Source organism: Ahaetulla prasina, chromosome 4, assembly GCF_028640845.1.
Source record: "Ahaetulla prasina isolate Xishuangbanna chromosome 4, ASM2864084v1, whole genome shotgun sequence".
NCBI classification, from domain to species: Eukaryota; Metazoa; Chordata; class Lepidosauria; order Squamata; family Colubridae; genus Ahaetulla; species Ahaetulla prasina.
The window spans coordinates 8,956,320-8,974,013 of NC_080542.1; the positions used below are offsets into that span (position 1 = coordinate 8,956,320).

The window sequence follows — 17,694 nt, forward strand, 5'->3', positions numbered from 1 at the left end:
TGGTACTACTCCCCTTTTTTCAGATTTTCCCACACACACACACATACACAAGTATTTGCTCTTGTGGTGTCAGATAATAGTAGGTTAATCTGTATGTCATATACGCACACACACACATAGTTATAGATGATATATATATATATAGATGAGATAGAGATAGATAAACATAGATATAGATCATATACATACACATATACATATAAACACACACACACACACACACACACACACTCTTTGTGAGTATATAATGATATATCTATATAGTACATATAGATATACATTATACACACACACACACACACACACACACACACATATACATATAAGCAGTGGTGGGATTCAAGTAATTCAACAACCGGTTCTCTTCCCTAATGATTTCTTCCAATGACCAATTTGCCAAACTGCTCAGAAGGTTAACAACCGGTTCTCCCAAAGTGGTGCGAACTGGCTGAATCCCACCACTGCCTATAAGTATACATATACATATACGTCAGTGGTGAAATGTAAAATTTGTTACTACCAGTTTTGTGGGTGTGGCTTGGTGGGGGGGGGTGTTAATGTGACTGGGTTGGCATGGTCAACTTTCTTTTTTACTTTTAAAAGCATTTTTTCTGCAACCTCTTCCGCTGAAGAGGTTGTAAAAATGCTTTTAAAGGCTCTGACGATCCCAGCTGAGTTGCCTGATTGCTAGAGGCTTTTGTTTTCTTTTAAAAGCATTTTTTTGCCTTTAAAAGAAAAAAAAAGCCTCTGACGATCAGGCAACTCAGCTGGGATTGTCAGAGCCTTTTAAAAGCATTTTTTTGCAACCTCTTCAGGCAAAAAAATGCCAGTCAGCTTTGTTAGCTGGGGAATTCTGGGAATTGCAATTCATACAGATTAAAGTTGCCAAGGTTGAGAAATACTGGAATAGAGCATTAATGCATAAATTTCACAAGAACAGCGTATCAAATATGTATCAAAGTATAAAACACCAGAACAGTGAATTATTTTGAAAATGCACAGTATGAATGATGAATAAAATGATGAAAAAATAATAAATTATGTATGAGTACTTATTAGAGTACTTAAACCTATGGCCAGATATCTAGATCATCTAGACGTTGGCAGCAGTGTCCTCAAGATGATGTAGCTCTTGCAGGGAACCAGGGAACCTTCATTCCATATTGGCCTTCCATCCCAATATGATTTGCAGGACATTCTCACAGTCACAATTAGTATTATCAACCAGCCCCCATTTATTTTTCCGCTATTGCCACCTGCCAATATTGGTTTGGATTAGATTATAGCTGTCCACGTTTTCATGGTGAATTACAAGATACGAATCTGAATATTTAATCATTATAATCCTCATGTATGAATAAAAATTAGCTTTGGAGGTGAAGGTTTCGGTGGACTGGTGCTGTTCTGTCCCCCCTGCCCCAACCACAACCAAGAAGACACACCAGCTAACTATATCTGCCAGCAATTTATTCCTATGACAGATATCAGTTCTGGCAACGAACCTGCGATTGCCTGCCACGTTCTCTTATCTCCTCAGAAGCCAGCGTAACTGCAGTTCATTGCTGGAGCAACCAAGAGTTCAGAAATAAACAGAAATCCAGAAGCCAAATTCTTAGTCTCGAAATATTGCAGCCAAAGTTTCCAAGAGTCAGTTTTTGTCCGTCACAAGACGCTATAGAGCAGCTCCTCCTGCATTTATACCCTGTGGGGTGTGGCTCCGAGACTCAGCACTCTCTTACGGGACCGCACTCCGAGACTCAGCACTCTCTTACGGGACCGCCTACTCTCACCGACCCGTGCGCTCTCACAAAGAGGGACTCCTCAGGGTGCCGTCAGCTAGGCAGTGCCGTCTGGCGACACCCAGGGGAAAGGCCTTCTCTGTGGGGGCTCCCACCCTCTGGAACGAACTCCCCCCAGGACTTCGTCAACTTCCGGACCTCCGAACCTTCCGTCGCGAGCTTAAAACACATTTATTCATCTGCGCAGGACTGGATTAGATTTTAAATTTATACTGGTTTTAATGGGTTTTATTATTTATATTGCTTTTTAATAATTCGGCCATGTAGAATAAGTTTTTTAACTGTTATTCTAGTCTGTATTTATATGTAATTTTTTATTTGCCTGTGAACCGCCCTGAGTCCCTAGGGAGATAGGGCGGTATATAAATGTGATAAAATAAATAAATAAATAAATAAATAAATAAATAAATAAATAAATAAATAAATAATCTAGGCCTGCCCCACCCCTTCTTTTGTTGTTCCTGCCTCTCCTTTCTGCGATGCCTGGGATTTAACCAGGACTGATTGTCAGCAACTTGTTCTTGAGACGTTGCCTGGGAGGGGGAAGGTGTGGGAGAAAGAGGCCTCGTCATCTCTTCCACCTGGCCTGCCTCTGGAACCTGGAGCAGAGCCAGAAAGGAAGGTCCTGCAGAAGGAAGCCCTGTCAGCTCTTCCCCCTCACTCTCTGAGTCACTCTCTGCCAAGAGGCCAGGCTCGGGAGCCGAAGACACAACAGGTGCAATAAAAGTTACCTGGTTCTAAATGTCAATAAAACAAAGGAGATCTTAGAAAGAGCCGGCATGATCATACTCCACTCAGCATCAAGGAAGCAGCTGTAGAGGTGGTCAGCAGTATTAAGTATTTGGGGACGCAGATAACTAACCACCTGAACTGGTCTCTCCACATCATCCTTAATGAAGCGTGCAAACGAGCGTCTGCATTTCCTGCATTGGATGTGGAAAGCATATCTTTCTCCTTCTGTCCTGGCCACATTTCACAGAGGCACAACTGAGAATGTTTTAACAAACTGCATCACTGCTTGGTGGCAGCAGTGCCTCAGATAGAAAGTCCATACGGAGAGTGGTGAGGACAGCCGAGAAGATTATAGGAAGCTCGCTTCCTCTTATTCAAGATACTGCTTATAAGTGCCATGCGCTTAGAGCTCAAAACTTTGTCAGAGACCCCACACACCCATTTTATGGTCTGTTTCTGTTGCTGCCTCCTTGGAGGAGGTTTCAAAGTATTTCTAGCAGGACAACCAGATTCTGTAACAGCTTTGTTCCTATGCCATCAATCTGGTAAACTTGCAAGATTCATTTTCTCACCATGTCTGGTTTGGTTCTGCAACCCAACAAGACAGACACGGACTTTAGAGGATAATTAGAACAGCAGAAAAAACAATTACTATCAACCTGCCTTCCATTGAGGACCTGTATACTGCACGAGTCAAAAAGAGGGCTATGAAAATATTTACAGATCCTTCACATCCTGGACATAAACTGTTTCAACTCCTACCCTTAAAATGATGTTATAGAGCACTGCACACCTGAACAACTAGACACAAGAACAATTTTCCCCCGAATGCCATCACTCTGCTAAACAAATAATTCCCTCAACACTGTCAAATTATTACTAAATCTGGATTACTATTAATCTTCTCATCGTTCCCACCCCTTCTTTTGTTGTTCCCGCCTCTCCTTTCTGCGATGCCTGGGATTTAACCAGGACTGATTGTCAGCAACTTGTTCTTGAGACGTTGCCTGGGAGGGGGAAGGTGTGGGAGAAAGAGGCCTCGTCATCTCTTCCACCTGGCCTGCCTCTGGAACCTGGAGCAGAGCCAGAAAGGAAGGTCCTGCAGAAGGAAGCCCTGTCAGCTCTTCCCCCTCACTCTCTGAGTCACTCTCTGCCAAGAGGCCAGGCTCGGGAGCCGAAGACACAACAGGTGCAATAAAAGTTACCTGGTTCTAAATGTCAATAAAACAAAGGAGATCTTAGAAAGAGCCGGCATGATCATACTCCACTCAGCATCAAGGAAGCAGCTGTAGAGGTGGTCAGCAGTATTAAGTATTTGGGGACGCAGATAACTAACCACCTGAACTGGTCTCTCCACACATCATCCTTAATGAAGCGTGCAAACGAGCGTCTGCATTTCCTGCATTGGATGTGGAAAGCATATCTTTCTCCTTCTGTCCTGGCCACATTTCACAGAGGCACAACTGAGAATGTTTTAACAAACTGCATCACTGCTTGGTGGCAGCAGTGCCTCAGATAGAAAGTCCATACGGAGAGTGGTGAGGACAGCCGAGAAGATTATAGGAAGCTCGCTTCCTCTTATTCAAGATACTGCTTATAAGTGCCATGCGCTTAGAGCTCAAAACTTTGTCAGAGACCCCACACACCCATTTTATGGTCTGTTTCTGTTGCTGCCTCCTTGGAGGAGGTTTCAAAGTATTTCTAGCAGGACAACCAGATTCTGTAACAGCTTTGTTCCTATGCCATCAATCTGGTAAACTTGCAAGATTCATTTTCTCACCATGTCTGGTTTGGTTCTGCAACCCAACAAGACAGACACGGACTTTAGAGGATAATTAGAACAGCAGAAAAAACAATTACTATCAACCTGCCTTCCATTGAGGACCTGTATACTGCACGAGTCAAAAAGAGGGCTATGAAAATATTTACAGATCCTTCACATCCTGGACATAAACTGTTTCAACTCCTACCCTTAAAATGATGTTATAGAGCACTGCACACCTGAACAACTAGACACAAGAACAATTTTCCCCCGAATGCCATCACTCTGCTAAACAAATAATTCCCTCAACACTGTCAAATTATTACTAAATCTGGATTACTATTAATCTTCTCATCGTTCCCACCACCCTTCTCCTTTCACTTATGACTGCATGACTGTAACTTTACTGCTTGTATTTTTACGATTTATATTGATATTGATTGTTTCCTGATTTCTTATTTGTACCCTATGACTATCATTAAGTGTTGTACCTTATGGTTCTTGATGAACGTATCTTTTCTTTTATGTACACTGAGAGCATATGCACCAAGACAAATTCCTTGAAGTGTCCAACCACACTTGGCCAATAAAAAATTCTATTCTATTCTATTCTATTCTATTCTATTCTATTCTATTCTATTCTATTCTATTCTATTCTATTCTATTCTATATACCTGTATACATCCAAACTAGACTGGTTTTTCTCTGTGTCATATAATATATGGGTGTATATGCATAATTTTGTATGTCTGTTTGTTTATTTGTTTGTTTATGTTTATGTAGTGTATATTAGAGGTGGAGACCCTTTAAGAGCTGTATGCAACAAAATTTCATTTTAATTTATGCCCATTAATTTACATTCAAAGTGACAATAAAGTTAGTCTAAGTCTAACTGTCCAATTCTATTTCCCCAGGGCTTTTCAAAACAGTTCAATCTTAGTCACGTATTATGTCATCTAAAAGAATGATCAGCTATACAAAGAAAATTGTCAGATTCCCTATTGTTCACTGGTAATTACGTCCCTTATGAAATACTGAAATCACTGCATTATTCTAGAAGGCCAAAACACCAGAGATTCTGTGCAGAAGGAAATAGGAAGTGAGAAACAATCCACATAAATATTTCAAGAGCCACAGGGAGGCAGGAAGGGCTAATGCTGACTCTCTGAGCTTTACTTCCACAGAATTCTCTTCCTCCTTCTCTTCTCTGCCAGGACTTCTCTTTCAATGATAGACCCAGATGTTTTCCCCATAAGCCGAGAGTCATGAAGTTATTCCTTCTGGTATTCCTGATGAACAAAGTAGTTACCCTGAGCTGCCCTGCAAGTGATGCTTTCCTTGTTCCACATGAGTGGTACCAGCCTGGTGGCCTTATCATTGGTGGGATGGTGTCTCACATTGTGTACCACTTTTATGAAATTGACTTTAAGGAACATCCATCTTTAAAAGGTTATGGCTTACCACTGTAAGGGTTTTCCTTTCTTTCCATGCAGTTTCTAATCTTAACCAAATCCTCCAAAACCTTCTTCTATAAATAAAAGCTCTTTGAACATAAATGTTAGGTTTTGTATGTTATCTAACCCCATTTGTCTTTCAAATGTATTTGGTGTGGGAGAAGGAATAATTTCCTTTACATAATGTTAAAGTCTTTCTTATAAAATGTATGCAAGAAGTCCTTTAAGGAACCTTTAGTGAGATTAAGGTACTTTCTAAAAAGTCTACATTATCTATTCATACTGAGTTTTGTGTTATGGGGATAGAAAATAAAAGCTGTAGCTTGGGAAAAAAGCTACTTATATTGTTGCAGTACACATCTGTTGCAAATCATAGAATTATTGTGTAAAAAGTATATTTAAATTCTGCACTAATTATTGAGTGTTTTAGAAAACCTGTCATCTATCTACTTCAGTAAGAGGCAGAAATGCTTCTTTTTCACAGAGAAGTGTTACAAGAATTTTAGAATCATTTTTTCAATGGGGTTATTTAACCTATTTGCAGTTTAATAACCAAATTCTACCAGCACGTCCTTGCCTTGGCCTTTGCTGTGAAGGAGATCAATGAAGACTCCCAGATCTTACCTAACGTCACTCTTGGGTTCCACATCTATGACAGTTATCACAATCCAAGGATGACCTATCGCACCACTCTGGACCTGCTTTTCAAATCCCAGGAATTTGTCCCTAACTACAAATGTGATAGCCAGAAGAATCTCATGGCCATCATAGGAGGATTAGGCTCGGATACATCATTTTATATGGCAGAAAGTGTAAATGTCTACAAAATTCCACAGGTAGTTTGGGCAGTGGATGAGAGAGAAACTTTTGACTTGTTTTGTAATGAATGTTAGATATTAGATGTTTTCCATGCCTTTCTGCAGGACTTCACTGAAGTCCACTTTACAATCCTTCTGTAATTTGATTCCACAATGCAGTGTATTGGCTCAAGGTAATGCATTTTTTTAAAAAAAAAATCAAAATCTTTTATCATGATCACAGATCAGAAAATTTAAATTAGAGAACAACCTTAAAATTGTCTTCTGACCACTATCTGGCAATAGGTGGCACCTCTCCTTGCTATGTCTTCATTTGGGTCTGATAAAAATAGTTTACTAAAAAAACTCAACTGTTTTTCTGGAATTGTCAAACAATTGGTGCACTTGAGTCTTTTTGAAGATCTGTATTAAAAAAAAAGCAGTAAAGGAGAACATACTTAACTGTTTCTATTTTTCCAGACTCTCATGGATAGTCTTTCATGCTTAAATATTTTATTCTGCCAGCTACAAAGAAGAGCAGAAGGTAGTTCAAAAAGTTTAGCTCTAAAGAACGTAGAATATAGAATAATAGAGTTGGAAGGGACCTTGAAGGTCTTCTAATCCAACCCACTGTTCAAGCAGGAGACCATATACCATTTCAGATAAATGATTGTCCAGTCTATTTTTGAAAGTCTTCAGTGATGGAGAACCCATAACTTTTGAAGACAAGCTCTTCCATTGGTTGGTTTAGGAAATTTCTCCCTAGTTCTAGGTTGCTTCTCTCCTCGGTTGCTTCTAGATAGCTTCTGTCCAGATTTAGATACATTCCAGGTGTTCATGGAATGTTCATAGCATCTATATCAAGATGCAAATTTTGGTTCATAATCCAGTTGTATTCCATAGGTGAGAAAATATTCCATTTTTAAACTTTATTGCTTATATTGTTCATCTTCCATAATCTATGTATAACTGGAAAAAATTTCAGGGTAGGGATACCTTCATTCAATTTACCTCCATCCAGCAAGCAATCATTTCCCCCCATACTTTCCCCTTGTTTCTCATGAATAATGGCTCTCCCTTTTTTTTAGTTTAGTTGACTTATGGCTCTTTTGCCCAAGAAGAGTTGAGGACTACTAAATTATCTTCACTTTATTGCATGGTCCCAAATGAGGATCAACAGTACACTGGAGTTCTACAACTTCTTCTTCATTTTGGATGGACGTGGATAGGAGTCTTCACTCTTGATACTAATAAAGGAGAACGTTTCTTCCAGAAATTGCAGTCATGGCTTTCCCAGAATGGCATCTGCATAGCTTTCTCACAAAATATTCCACAATTAGTAAATTTGGAAAACGTGTCTCAATTACTTCAGGGAAACTCCGTTATCTGTAAAAAACTGATAGATCAGAAAGCAAATGCTTTTCTTGTCTATGGAGAGTCGTTCACAGTTTTGTGGCTCAGAGTTGTTGTGTTTCTGTGTGAACTAGAGGATGAAGAGAGCACATCCTTTAGAAAGGTTTGGATTCTGATGAACCCAATTGATTTCATACTGACAGTATTCCAAAGTGGTTTTGATCTCCAGGTGTTCAATGGGGCTCTTTCCTTTACAGTGCATTCAAGAGAAGTTCAAGGTTTCAAAGAATTTCTTCAAGCCATCAAACCTTCAACCCAGAAAGATGGATTTCTTCAAGAAGTTTGGGAGCAATTATTTGACTGTTCCTTTTCAAATGAAGAACTTTCTGATAAAATTTGTACTGGAGAAGAGAATTTGGAGAATCTGCCTGCGCCTCTGTTTGAGTTGCAGATGACTGGCCAAAGCTACAGTATCTACAATGCTGTCTATGCAGTGGCACATTCTTTGCATGACGCAGTGAGTTCAAGATCCCAAAAGAGAGATATTCAAAGGTTTGAATTTCCAGATCTTCAGCCTTGGCAGGTAATGTCTCAAAAGATCCTTTACCTATCTTTTGTTTTAGTGAATAGTCCATTCTCCTCCACTGCTGATCATGGCTTGTTTGCTCTGGTCTATACTCAGATATGAATAGAAATATTGAGGCAATAAAGTTGATGGTGTAAGAGTTGATTCTAAGTTACAGAATACAAGAAGATGAATATAACCAATGCCTTTGCAAATTTCAGTCTAGTCAATGAGGTTTATATATCATTCTTGGTTCCATAAATAACCATTTAATTTCCATATAGAATTGGCCTGTCTTGGAAATGTATCCAGCCCAGTTAAAAAAAAATAATAATGATGAAGGGTCTGAAGGCAGAGTTTCTTTGCTTTGGGCCCAATACACTTTTCTAAAATGTGGAGATTTCATTTTTCTGATTAGTGTTTTCCAATTTAGTCAAGACTGGGTTGTTAGACTGTGAACTCAGAGGCTATGACAATCAATTTAATCAGTAGAGCTGCACTATTTTAGTTTACCTTATTGTCATTGCACCTCGTACAACGAAATTAAATGCCATCTTCAGTGTACATTATGCATAAAACAAAACACACATCCTTCACATTCTTTACAATTGAATTGAAAACCTCTGATATTGCATTAATATCGCACTATACCGTAGAATTCAATATAGTTACTGCTCTGGGATTGAGGCTGTTTTTCAGCCTATTTGTCCTTGTTTTTATTTTCCTGTACCATCTGCCAGATGGTAATAGTTCAAAAAAAGGGTACCCAGGATGAGATGGATCTTTAAGAATGTTTTGAACTTTCTTAAGGCAGCAGGAGCTATAAAGCTCTTTCAAAGAGGGGAGAGGGCAACCAATGATCCTCTAGGCAATGAAGTTAACCCTCTGGAACGCTGTCCTATCTGCCACTGTGCAATTGGCAAACCATACAAAGGAGCAGTAAGTTAAAATACTCTCTATAGTGCAACGGTAGAATAGAATAGAATTTTTATTGGCCAAGTGTGATTGGACACACAAGGAATTTGTCTTGGTGCATATGCTCTCAGTGTACAGAAAAGAAAAGATACATTCATCAAGGTACAACATTTGCAACACAATTGATGGTCAATATATCAATATAAATCATAATGGGGAGAAACAGGCTCAAGCTCAATCCCTCCAAGACGGAGTGGCTGTGGATGCTGGCATCTCGATTCAGTCAGCTGCAGCTGCAGCTGACTGTTGGAGGCGAGTTATTGGCCCCAAAGGATAGGGTGCGCAACTTAGGTGTCCTCCTGGATGAGCGGCTGTCGTTTGAAGATCATTTGACGGCCGTCTCCAGGGGGGCCTTCCACCAGGTCCGCCTGGTTCGGCAGTTGCGCCCCTTCCTTGATCGGGATGCCTTGTGCACAGTCACTCACGCACTCGTTACCTCTCGCTTGGATTATTGTAATGCTCTCTACATGGGGCTCCCCTTGAGGTGCACTTGAAGGCTTCAGCTAGTCCAGAATGCAGCTGCGCGGGTGATAGAGGGAGTGTCGCGTACCTCCCATGTAACACCTCTCCTGCGCAGACTGCACTGGCTCCCTGTGGCTTTTCGGGTGCACTTTAAGGTTTTGGTTATGACCTTTAAAGCGCTCCATGGCTTAGGGCCTGGGTACTTACGGGACTGCCTACTGTTACCATATGCCTCCCACCGACCCGTACGCTCTCACAGAGAGGGACTTCTCAGGGTGCCGTCCGCTAAGCAATGTCGGCTGGCGGCCCTCAGGGGAAGGTCCTTCTCTGTGGGGGCTCCCACACTCTGGAACGAGCTTCCCCCGGGTTTACGCCAAATACCTGACCTTCGGACCTTTCGCCGCGAACTGAAGACACATCTTTTTATTCGCGCAGGGCTGGGTTAACTTTTATGGATTTTATAGTTATTATTAATTTTAAACGGGGTTTTAGTTTTTATATTTTTTAATTTTTAGGCAAATTATAATAAGTTTTTTAATTTACATTTTATATATAGTGTCTTGTTTGTTTTTATTTGCCTGTACACCGCCCTGAGTCCTTCGGGAGAAGGGCGGTATAAAAATCAAATAAATGAAATGAAATGAAATGAAATAAGGATTGCCAGCAACAAGTTATAGTCATACAGTCATAAGTGGAAAGAGATTGGTGATGGGAACTATGAAACGATTAATAGTAGTGCAGATTCAGTAAATAGTCTGACAGTGTTGAGGGAATTATTTTTTTAGCAGAGTGATGGCCTTCGGGAAAAAACTGTTCTTGTGTCTAGTTGTTCTGGTGTGCAGTGCTCTATAGCGTCGTTTTGAGGGTAGGAGTTGAATGTCACCAGCAGTTTTTCATTCAGCTGTTGCTTCCTGAGAAGTCTCAGGTAGTAAAATCTCTGCTGGGCCCTTTTGACCAGTGCTGCAATGTGAACACTCTAAGTCAGGTCTTCATTTATGATAATATCTAGAAACTTAAAACTTCAAGAAGTGATGTTAGTTTTCAGTTAAAGTAAACTAACCAGAAAAATGATTGAGCTTGTTGCTTTAAAATACTTGTCATCATTTAGTAATATGGTCAAAGTGAGTTCCATATCTCATTTATTGATCATTCAATGTGGGTTTTCATTTTCTTCTTCTATATTTCAAGATAGGAAGACTTTTTTTTTCCATTTCCTGGAAACTGGGAGTAAAATAAAGGGAAGTTTTAAACCTTTTATCCCTAATAATTTGTTTTCTTTTGGACTCCCTTTTTCTGATCCTTCTTCAAGTAGCTCCACAAATTTCTTCAAGGGATTTCTTTTAACAACTCAGCTGGAGAAAGAGTCTTCTTTAAAGACAAAAGGGAAAGTCAAGGTGGTTTTGACATTGTCAACATGATCACATTTCCAAACAGATCTTTTCAGAGAGTTAAAGTTGGAGAGTTAAGGTCCAGTGCTCCAGAAGGAAAAGAACTCATCATTGAGAGGAACACAATCCTTTGGCACCCTGGATTTAACCAGGTAGGTAATCATGATTGTGTACAACCTGTACAAATTGTATCTTGTTCCATTATGATCTGTTGATCTTTGTCTGTTAAACCATACTGAAGATAGTCACTTTCCAAATCTGATTTCTCTTGTTGAAAAGAAAAAAATAAAGGCATGTACTGTACAAAGGTTCATTTTCCAAATGGACAAACTGGTATGATGATTTTAAAACCAAGTTTAAATATGTGGGTCACAATTCCATTTGAAATTACTAGAATTGTATCGTTTCCATAATAATGCCTTCATGCCAATTTATTTACTCGCTCTGCCCATCTTCAAGGAGATCCTTTCATGCATCGTCATTTGAACAACTTTTTAATGCACAGTATTTATTTATTTATTCATATATATTTAATTACTCTATTTTTCAGAGTATAAGATGCACCTTTTCCCCCCCAAAAAGAGCTTGCGTCTTAAACTCCGAATGTAGCCCTGCCCAGCTTCTCAAACAGAGATTTCAGAGGCTGAAAAAAGCATCAGAAATGGAGCTTAGGGAAAAAGCCCCAAACGGAGCTTCGTGGAGCTTAGAAAAAAAGGCCCAAATGGAGCTTCAGAAAAGAAGCTTCCAAACAGAACTTCAGAGGCTTTTTTTCTGAAGCTCTGTATTGGAAGCTTTCAGCGGCAGAAAAAAGTTTTTTTCTGAAACGGAGTTTCAGAGGCAGGAAAAAAAAAAGCCAAAAAAAAAGCAAGGCACAATGCACACAACCAAGGAACCTGTTGCTAAAATTCACCTCTGGGAACAGCTGATTGGGGGTATTCCAGGAGGCCAATCTACCTGCCAGTCAGCTTTTTTCTTATTTTCCTCCCCAAAAACTAAGATGCATCTTATATTCCAGTGCGTCTTATACTCTGAAAAATATGGTAGTTAGTTTGTCAAACTTGTATGAGAAAACAGGTATAAGTATAAACAATGGGGATGAACATAGGAAATGAGTACGAATAAATGGGGACAATAAGACAGGGATGGTGGGCGCATTGGTGGGCTTAAAGGCCCCTTAAAGACCTCTTAGGAATGGGGTGAGGTCAACAGTAGACAGTCTAAGGTTAAAGATAAATCCAAGATGATAAAATTCAGCAGCCCATTGAGAAGTAAAAGATTATTTGCCTCCATAAAGAGGCGGGGGGGAAATCAGAAATTGCTTTCCAAAACCTTGTATATTTATCACTAGGTTCTTCCACTTTCTCGGTGTAATGACCATTGTTCCCCTGGATTTTGGAAGAAAGGAGATGAAGAAAAAAAATTCTGCTGCTATGACTGTGTTCGATGTCCAGAAGGAAAGATTTCAAATCGAATGGGTAGGTTAGACATTTCAGTAAACTTTCATTAGAAATGCTTAAGCAAACGGTAACACATTTAAGATGTATATAATTACTTGATTGATGAATACTTCAGGGCAAATATTCATTTCTTTACTTGTGGATCAAACTCAATTTGCCATTGAAATGCTTACAGGTCATGTTTCCTATACAAACACCAGCTATACTGTACATGCAAGGGTGGGATTGAAATTGCTGGATAGGCATGGCCATGGGAGCATGGCCTAGTCAACTTCCTGCACCATGGTCTGGGGGTGTTTCAACCCTCCCCAGGCTCCAGAGGTTTTCTTCAAGCCTCTGGGAGAGCAAAAAAAGCCTCCCCCGGGCTCTGGAGGCCCACCGGAGGCTGGAAATGGGCAAATTTCCAGACTTCTGGTACTTCTGGTAGGCCCATTTTCCTCCCTCCCCATGCTCCAGAGGCTTTTCTTGAGCCTCCTGGAGGGCAAGAATGACTGCCTCCAGCTCTGGAGGCCCTCCAGAGGCTGGAAAAGGGCCCATTTACAGACTTCTGATACTTCCGGTAGGCCTATTTTTCACCTCCCAGAGCCTCCATGCAGGCCCTGAATGTACCTGGCATCCAAAATGGGTTGTGTGGAGACTTCTGGGAGGGACAGGGAAGGTGTGCGGTCAACCAGTCCTTGCAACTACCAGTTCAGTGAACCAGATTAAAATTAACATCCGGTTCGCCTGAATCAGTCTGAACCGGCTTAATCCTACCCCTGTATATATTGAATGAGCCATAGAGTTTTTGAGGGCCACAATTTTCCTTTTTTAAACATGGCAGAGAAATAAGAATCAAGTTGAATTGGAACTTCTAGTTGTAATTTAAATAATTTTTAGTGAGAAGGTAAATAAATAAGGAGAATAAATTAAATTAAAATGAAAATCGACAGTTGTTAAAATTGTAAAGTACAACTAACAAATGTCTAACAAATGCTCCAACACTGGAAATTTTTAAGAAAATGTTGGATAACCATCTGACTGAGATGGTGTAGGGTTTCCTGCCTGGGCAGGGGGTTGGACTAGAAGGCCTCCAAGGTCCCTTCCAACTCTGTTGTTATGTTATGTTATGTTATGTTATGTTATGTTATGTTATGTTACGTTACGTTACGTTACGTTACGTTACGTTACGTTACGTTACGTTACGTTACGTTACGTTACGTTACGTTACGTTACGTTACGTTACGTTACGTTACGTTATGTTATGTTATATCTGAATCGTTCGGGTCAGGTTAACTGTCAATGAACTGACACTTGTTCTGCCATTTTCCATTTTTCATGAAAACATGAAAATAAGGGGAAACCAAAAAAGCTTCACTATACAAGGGAAGATTTAGAATGGATCAACTATTCATATAAAGGGGCTGCTTGTAGAACCTACTGATGTTATCTCATAGAACACAGAAGCATCACAAAGACCAGGACAAAATTCATGGATGACACAAATATACTTTCCCCCTATATCAAAAGTTCAATTAAAAGAAATCAACCCTGACTGGGTTTTTGGGAAGGATAGCTGCTGAAGCTGAAGCTCAAAGATTTTGTCCACCAAATGAGAAGAGAGGAGTCATTGGAAAGATTGAAGACAAAAGGAGAAGGGGACTGAATAGCATCAGATAGTTAGATAATGTCATTGATACAGTGGGCATGAGTCTGGGCAGATTCAGGGAGGCAGTGGAGGATGGGTGGGATGGTGTGCTATGGCCCATGAAATAGCAAAAAATCGAATGTAATTTAGCAACTGAACAACAGCAATATTGAAAGTAAATCAATGGGTTGTTTTGTTTGTTTTGTTTGTTGAACCACACCTTTTTTTCAAAATAGAAGGGCCTCTGGTGGCTCAGCAGACTAAGTCTGTCTGTTATTAACACAGCTGCTTGCAATTACTGCAAGTTCAAGTCCCACCAGGCCCAAGGCTGACTCAGCCTTCCATCCTTTATAAGGTAGGTAAAATGAGGACTTGGATTGTTGGGGGCAATAAAAAGTTGACTTTGTATATAATATACAAATGGATGAAGACTATTGCTTAACACAGTGTAAGCTGCCCTGAGTCTTCGGAGAAGGGTGGGATATAAATTCAAATAAAAAAAAAATACTGATATTTCCTAGTTTACTCACACTTTAGGAAGGAGAAAAGCTAGAGGGTTTAAATGAATTATGTTGGAATGAATCTAAGAAGTTCTCCATCTGTTGTTCAGATCTTACATCAATCATCAAAGTTTTCTTCTCCATTTTTGGAAATTGTTTATAATGTAGTAATTTTCAAAAATGTTAGAACGACTGCATTTTAAGAGTAATTGCACTTTATTTTATGCCAATCTTAAATCATCATCATCTTCATTTAACAACCATATAATCCTTTGTGGAGTTTGGGCTACTAAATGGAGCAAGCAGAGTGTTTACTGACCGGATGCCTTTCCTGACGCCAATGTGGAGATTTGCTCAGCAGATATATTCTCATTCTGCCCAGAGAGAGAAAAATCTGCCTCTACCTAGGCTCGAACTCTCAGCCTCCTGATTGTGAGGCGAGAGCTCCACCTCTAGGCCACAACACCACTCTTTTATATCAATCTTAAATGATACAATAGAATTAAAACTGTGCTTACATAGAAACATGATCAAACAGAGAACTACTGGAAACAACTCAAAAAGAATATCATGTGGCTCCCACTCTGAAATAAAACTAGGGAATGCATAGATGACAAATTCCTTGACTTTTTTTCCCCCAGATATGGATGACTGTTTTGAATGTTCAGAAGATCACTATCCAAATAAGGAAAAGATAGAATGCATTGTGAAACCAGTGATATTTCTAAATATTGAAGAAACCCTAGGAATTGGTCTAGCCACAAAGGCTATTTCTTTCTTCTTCCTCACAATGTGGGTACTTGGAACTTTTATTAAGCACAGGGATACTCCCATTGTCAAAGCCAACAACCGGTCCCTCACCTACACCCTCCTTGTCTCTCTTCTGCTCTGTTTTCTCTCCTCTTTCTTCTTCCTCAGCCAACCTGGCAAAGTGACCTGCCTTCTCCGGCAATCAATGTTTGGTGTCACTTTCTCAGTGGCCATTTCTAGTGTACTGGCCAAAACTATTACTGTGGTTGTGGCTTTCATGGCCACTAAACCAGGATCTCAGATGAGGAGATGGGTGGGGAAAAGATTGGCCTTTTCTATTGTACTTTCCTGCTCCCTCTTACAAGTATGTATTTGTATAATTTGGTTGTCAACATCTCCCCCATTCCCTGAGTTGAACATGCACTCAGAACTCCAAAAAATCATTTTGCAATGCAATGAAGGGTCAGCTCTCTTCTTCTACTGTGTCTTGGGCTACATGGGTATCTTGGCCATTGCCAGCTTTATTGTGGCTTTCCTTGCCCGTAAATTACCTGACAGCTTTAATGAAGCCAAGTTCATCACCTTCAGCATGTTGGCCTTTTGCAGTGTGTGGATCTCCTTCTTTCCAGCCTATCTGAGCACAAAAGGCAAAGCCATGGTAGCTGTGGAGGTCTTCTCCATCTTGGCATCCAGTGCTGCATTACTGGGATGCATATTCTTGCCAAAATGCTACATCATTGTTTTCAGGCCTCAGCTAAACCACAGGGAGCAACTGATAAAGAGGACTTAGTACATCATATACTTATTCTTGCTATATTGACAAAGAAGAATAAAAAGCCTATTTGCTGTATATATGAAACATATTTCTGTGAAAGGAGGATTTTTTGAAGGTTATTATGATTATTAAGATTTATTAATGTCACCCATTCAAAAAGAATTGTTCATGCTGCTGCATTTTCAAATATTTTTGGATATCGTTTAACCTAACTCCTCTCACCCTTGCTTTTTTTTTAATTGAAAAAGTTTTAACAAACAAAAACATTTCCCCTCCTTTTTCACCCCCTCGCCCCCACAAACCCCCCTTCACCCCCTCCCTTCACCCTCCCACCCCCAGCTTCCCGGGTCAATCACAAGGTAATTCCTCTCACCCTTTCAATACCTCACCTTAAGAAGATTGTGAGAATCTAGATTTCTTGGGTACTGTTAGGACATTTCAGATATGGACCACTGGTGGGTTTCACAATTTTTTAGTACTGGTTCTATGGGCGTGGCTTGGTGGGCATGGCAGGGGAATGATACTGTAAATCTCCATTCCCATTCTACTCCAACATTACACTACTGTAAAATCTCCATTCCCTCTCCAATCCAGGGGAAGGTTACTTCAAAATCCCCATTTCCTCCCAATCAGCTGGGACTTGGGAGGCAGAGAATAGATGGGGGTGGGGCCAGTCAGAATTTTTATTACCGGTTCTCCAAACTACTCCAAACTTCTGCTACCAGTTCTCCAGAACTGGTCAGAACCTACTGAAACCCACCCCTGATATCGGCTCAAAGGATATCCAAACTTTTTCATGGTTTTTTATATTTTCTATTCATGAACTACTGTGTAAATGTAGTAAAAGGGTCATTAACATTTTATGAACATGTATTTGGTACAGTATCATGGAATATCAGTTTTTGATTGTTTAGGGTTCTTTGAAATTTAAAAGGTTTCTGTCGTGTCCCACTCCTCCTCTGACGGCCGGGTCGGGGAAGTCCGTATCAAGCGTGCGTCTGCAGCTTTGCCAAAGTTCTGTCAGAGTTCTCAGGGCAGGCAGGAGACCAGGATGTGACTTCAGCAATCCAAATTAGACTTTGCCTGACTCAGAGAATGCCAGAAAGCAGATCTTTTATATAGGCCATGAGGTGTGGCTCCATGACTCAGCACTTATCCAGGCCTGCCCCTCCCTTCCTTTTGCTGACGCCGCCTCTCCACTCTCCGGAAGCGTGGGTCCCTCCAGCCTCCAGCTGCCAGCAATTCCAGCTCGTGACTGGCTTCACACTCCCCAGGCTCACATGCTGTGGGGGAGGGGC

The 17,694-nt window shown here is 40.4% G+C and overlaps 1 protein-coding gene across 1 annotated transcript; it reads left to right on the plus strand.

The window, feature by feature from the left end:
• Positions 1 to 5,558: 5,558 nt before the first annotated feature.
• LOC131197098 (vomeronasal type-2 receptor 26-like) lies at positions 5,559 to 16,411 on the plus strand. The gene is made up of 6 exons (XM_058180737.1): positions 5,559 to 5,758; positions 6,292 to 6,583; positions 7,638 to 8,480; positions 11,344 to 11,439; positions 12,636 to 12,762; positions 15,513 to 16,411. The coding sequence occupies exons 1-6, from the start codon at positions 5,559 to 5,561 to the stop codon at positions 16,409 to 16,411; spliced, it is 2,457 nt and encodes an 818-aa protein (XP_058036720.1).
• Positions 16,412 to 17,694: the final 1,283 nt, after the last annotated feature.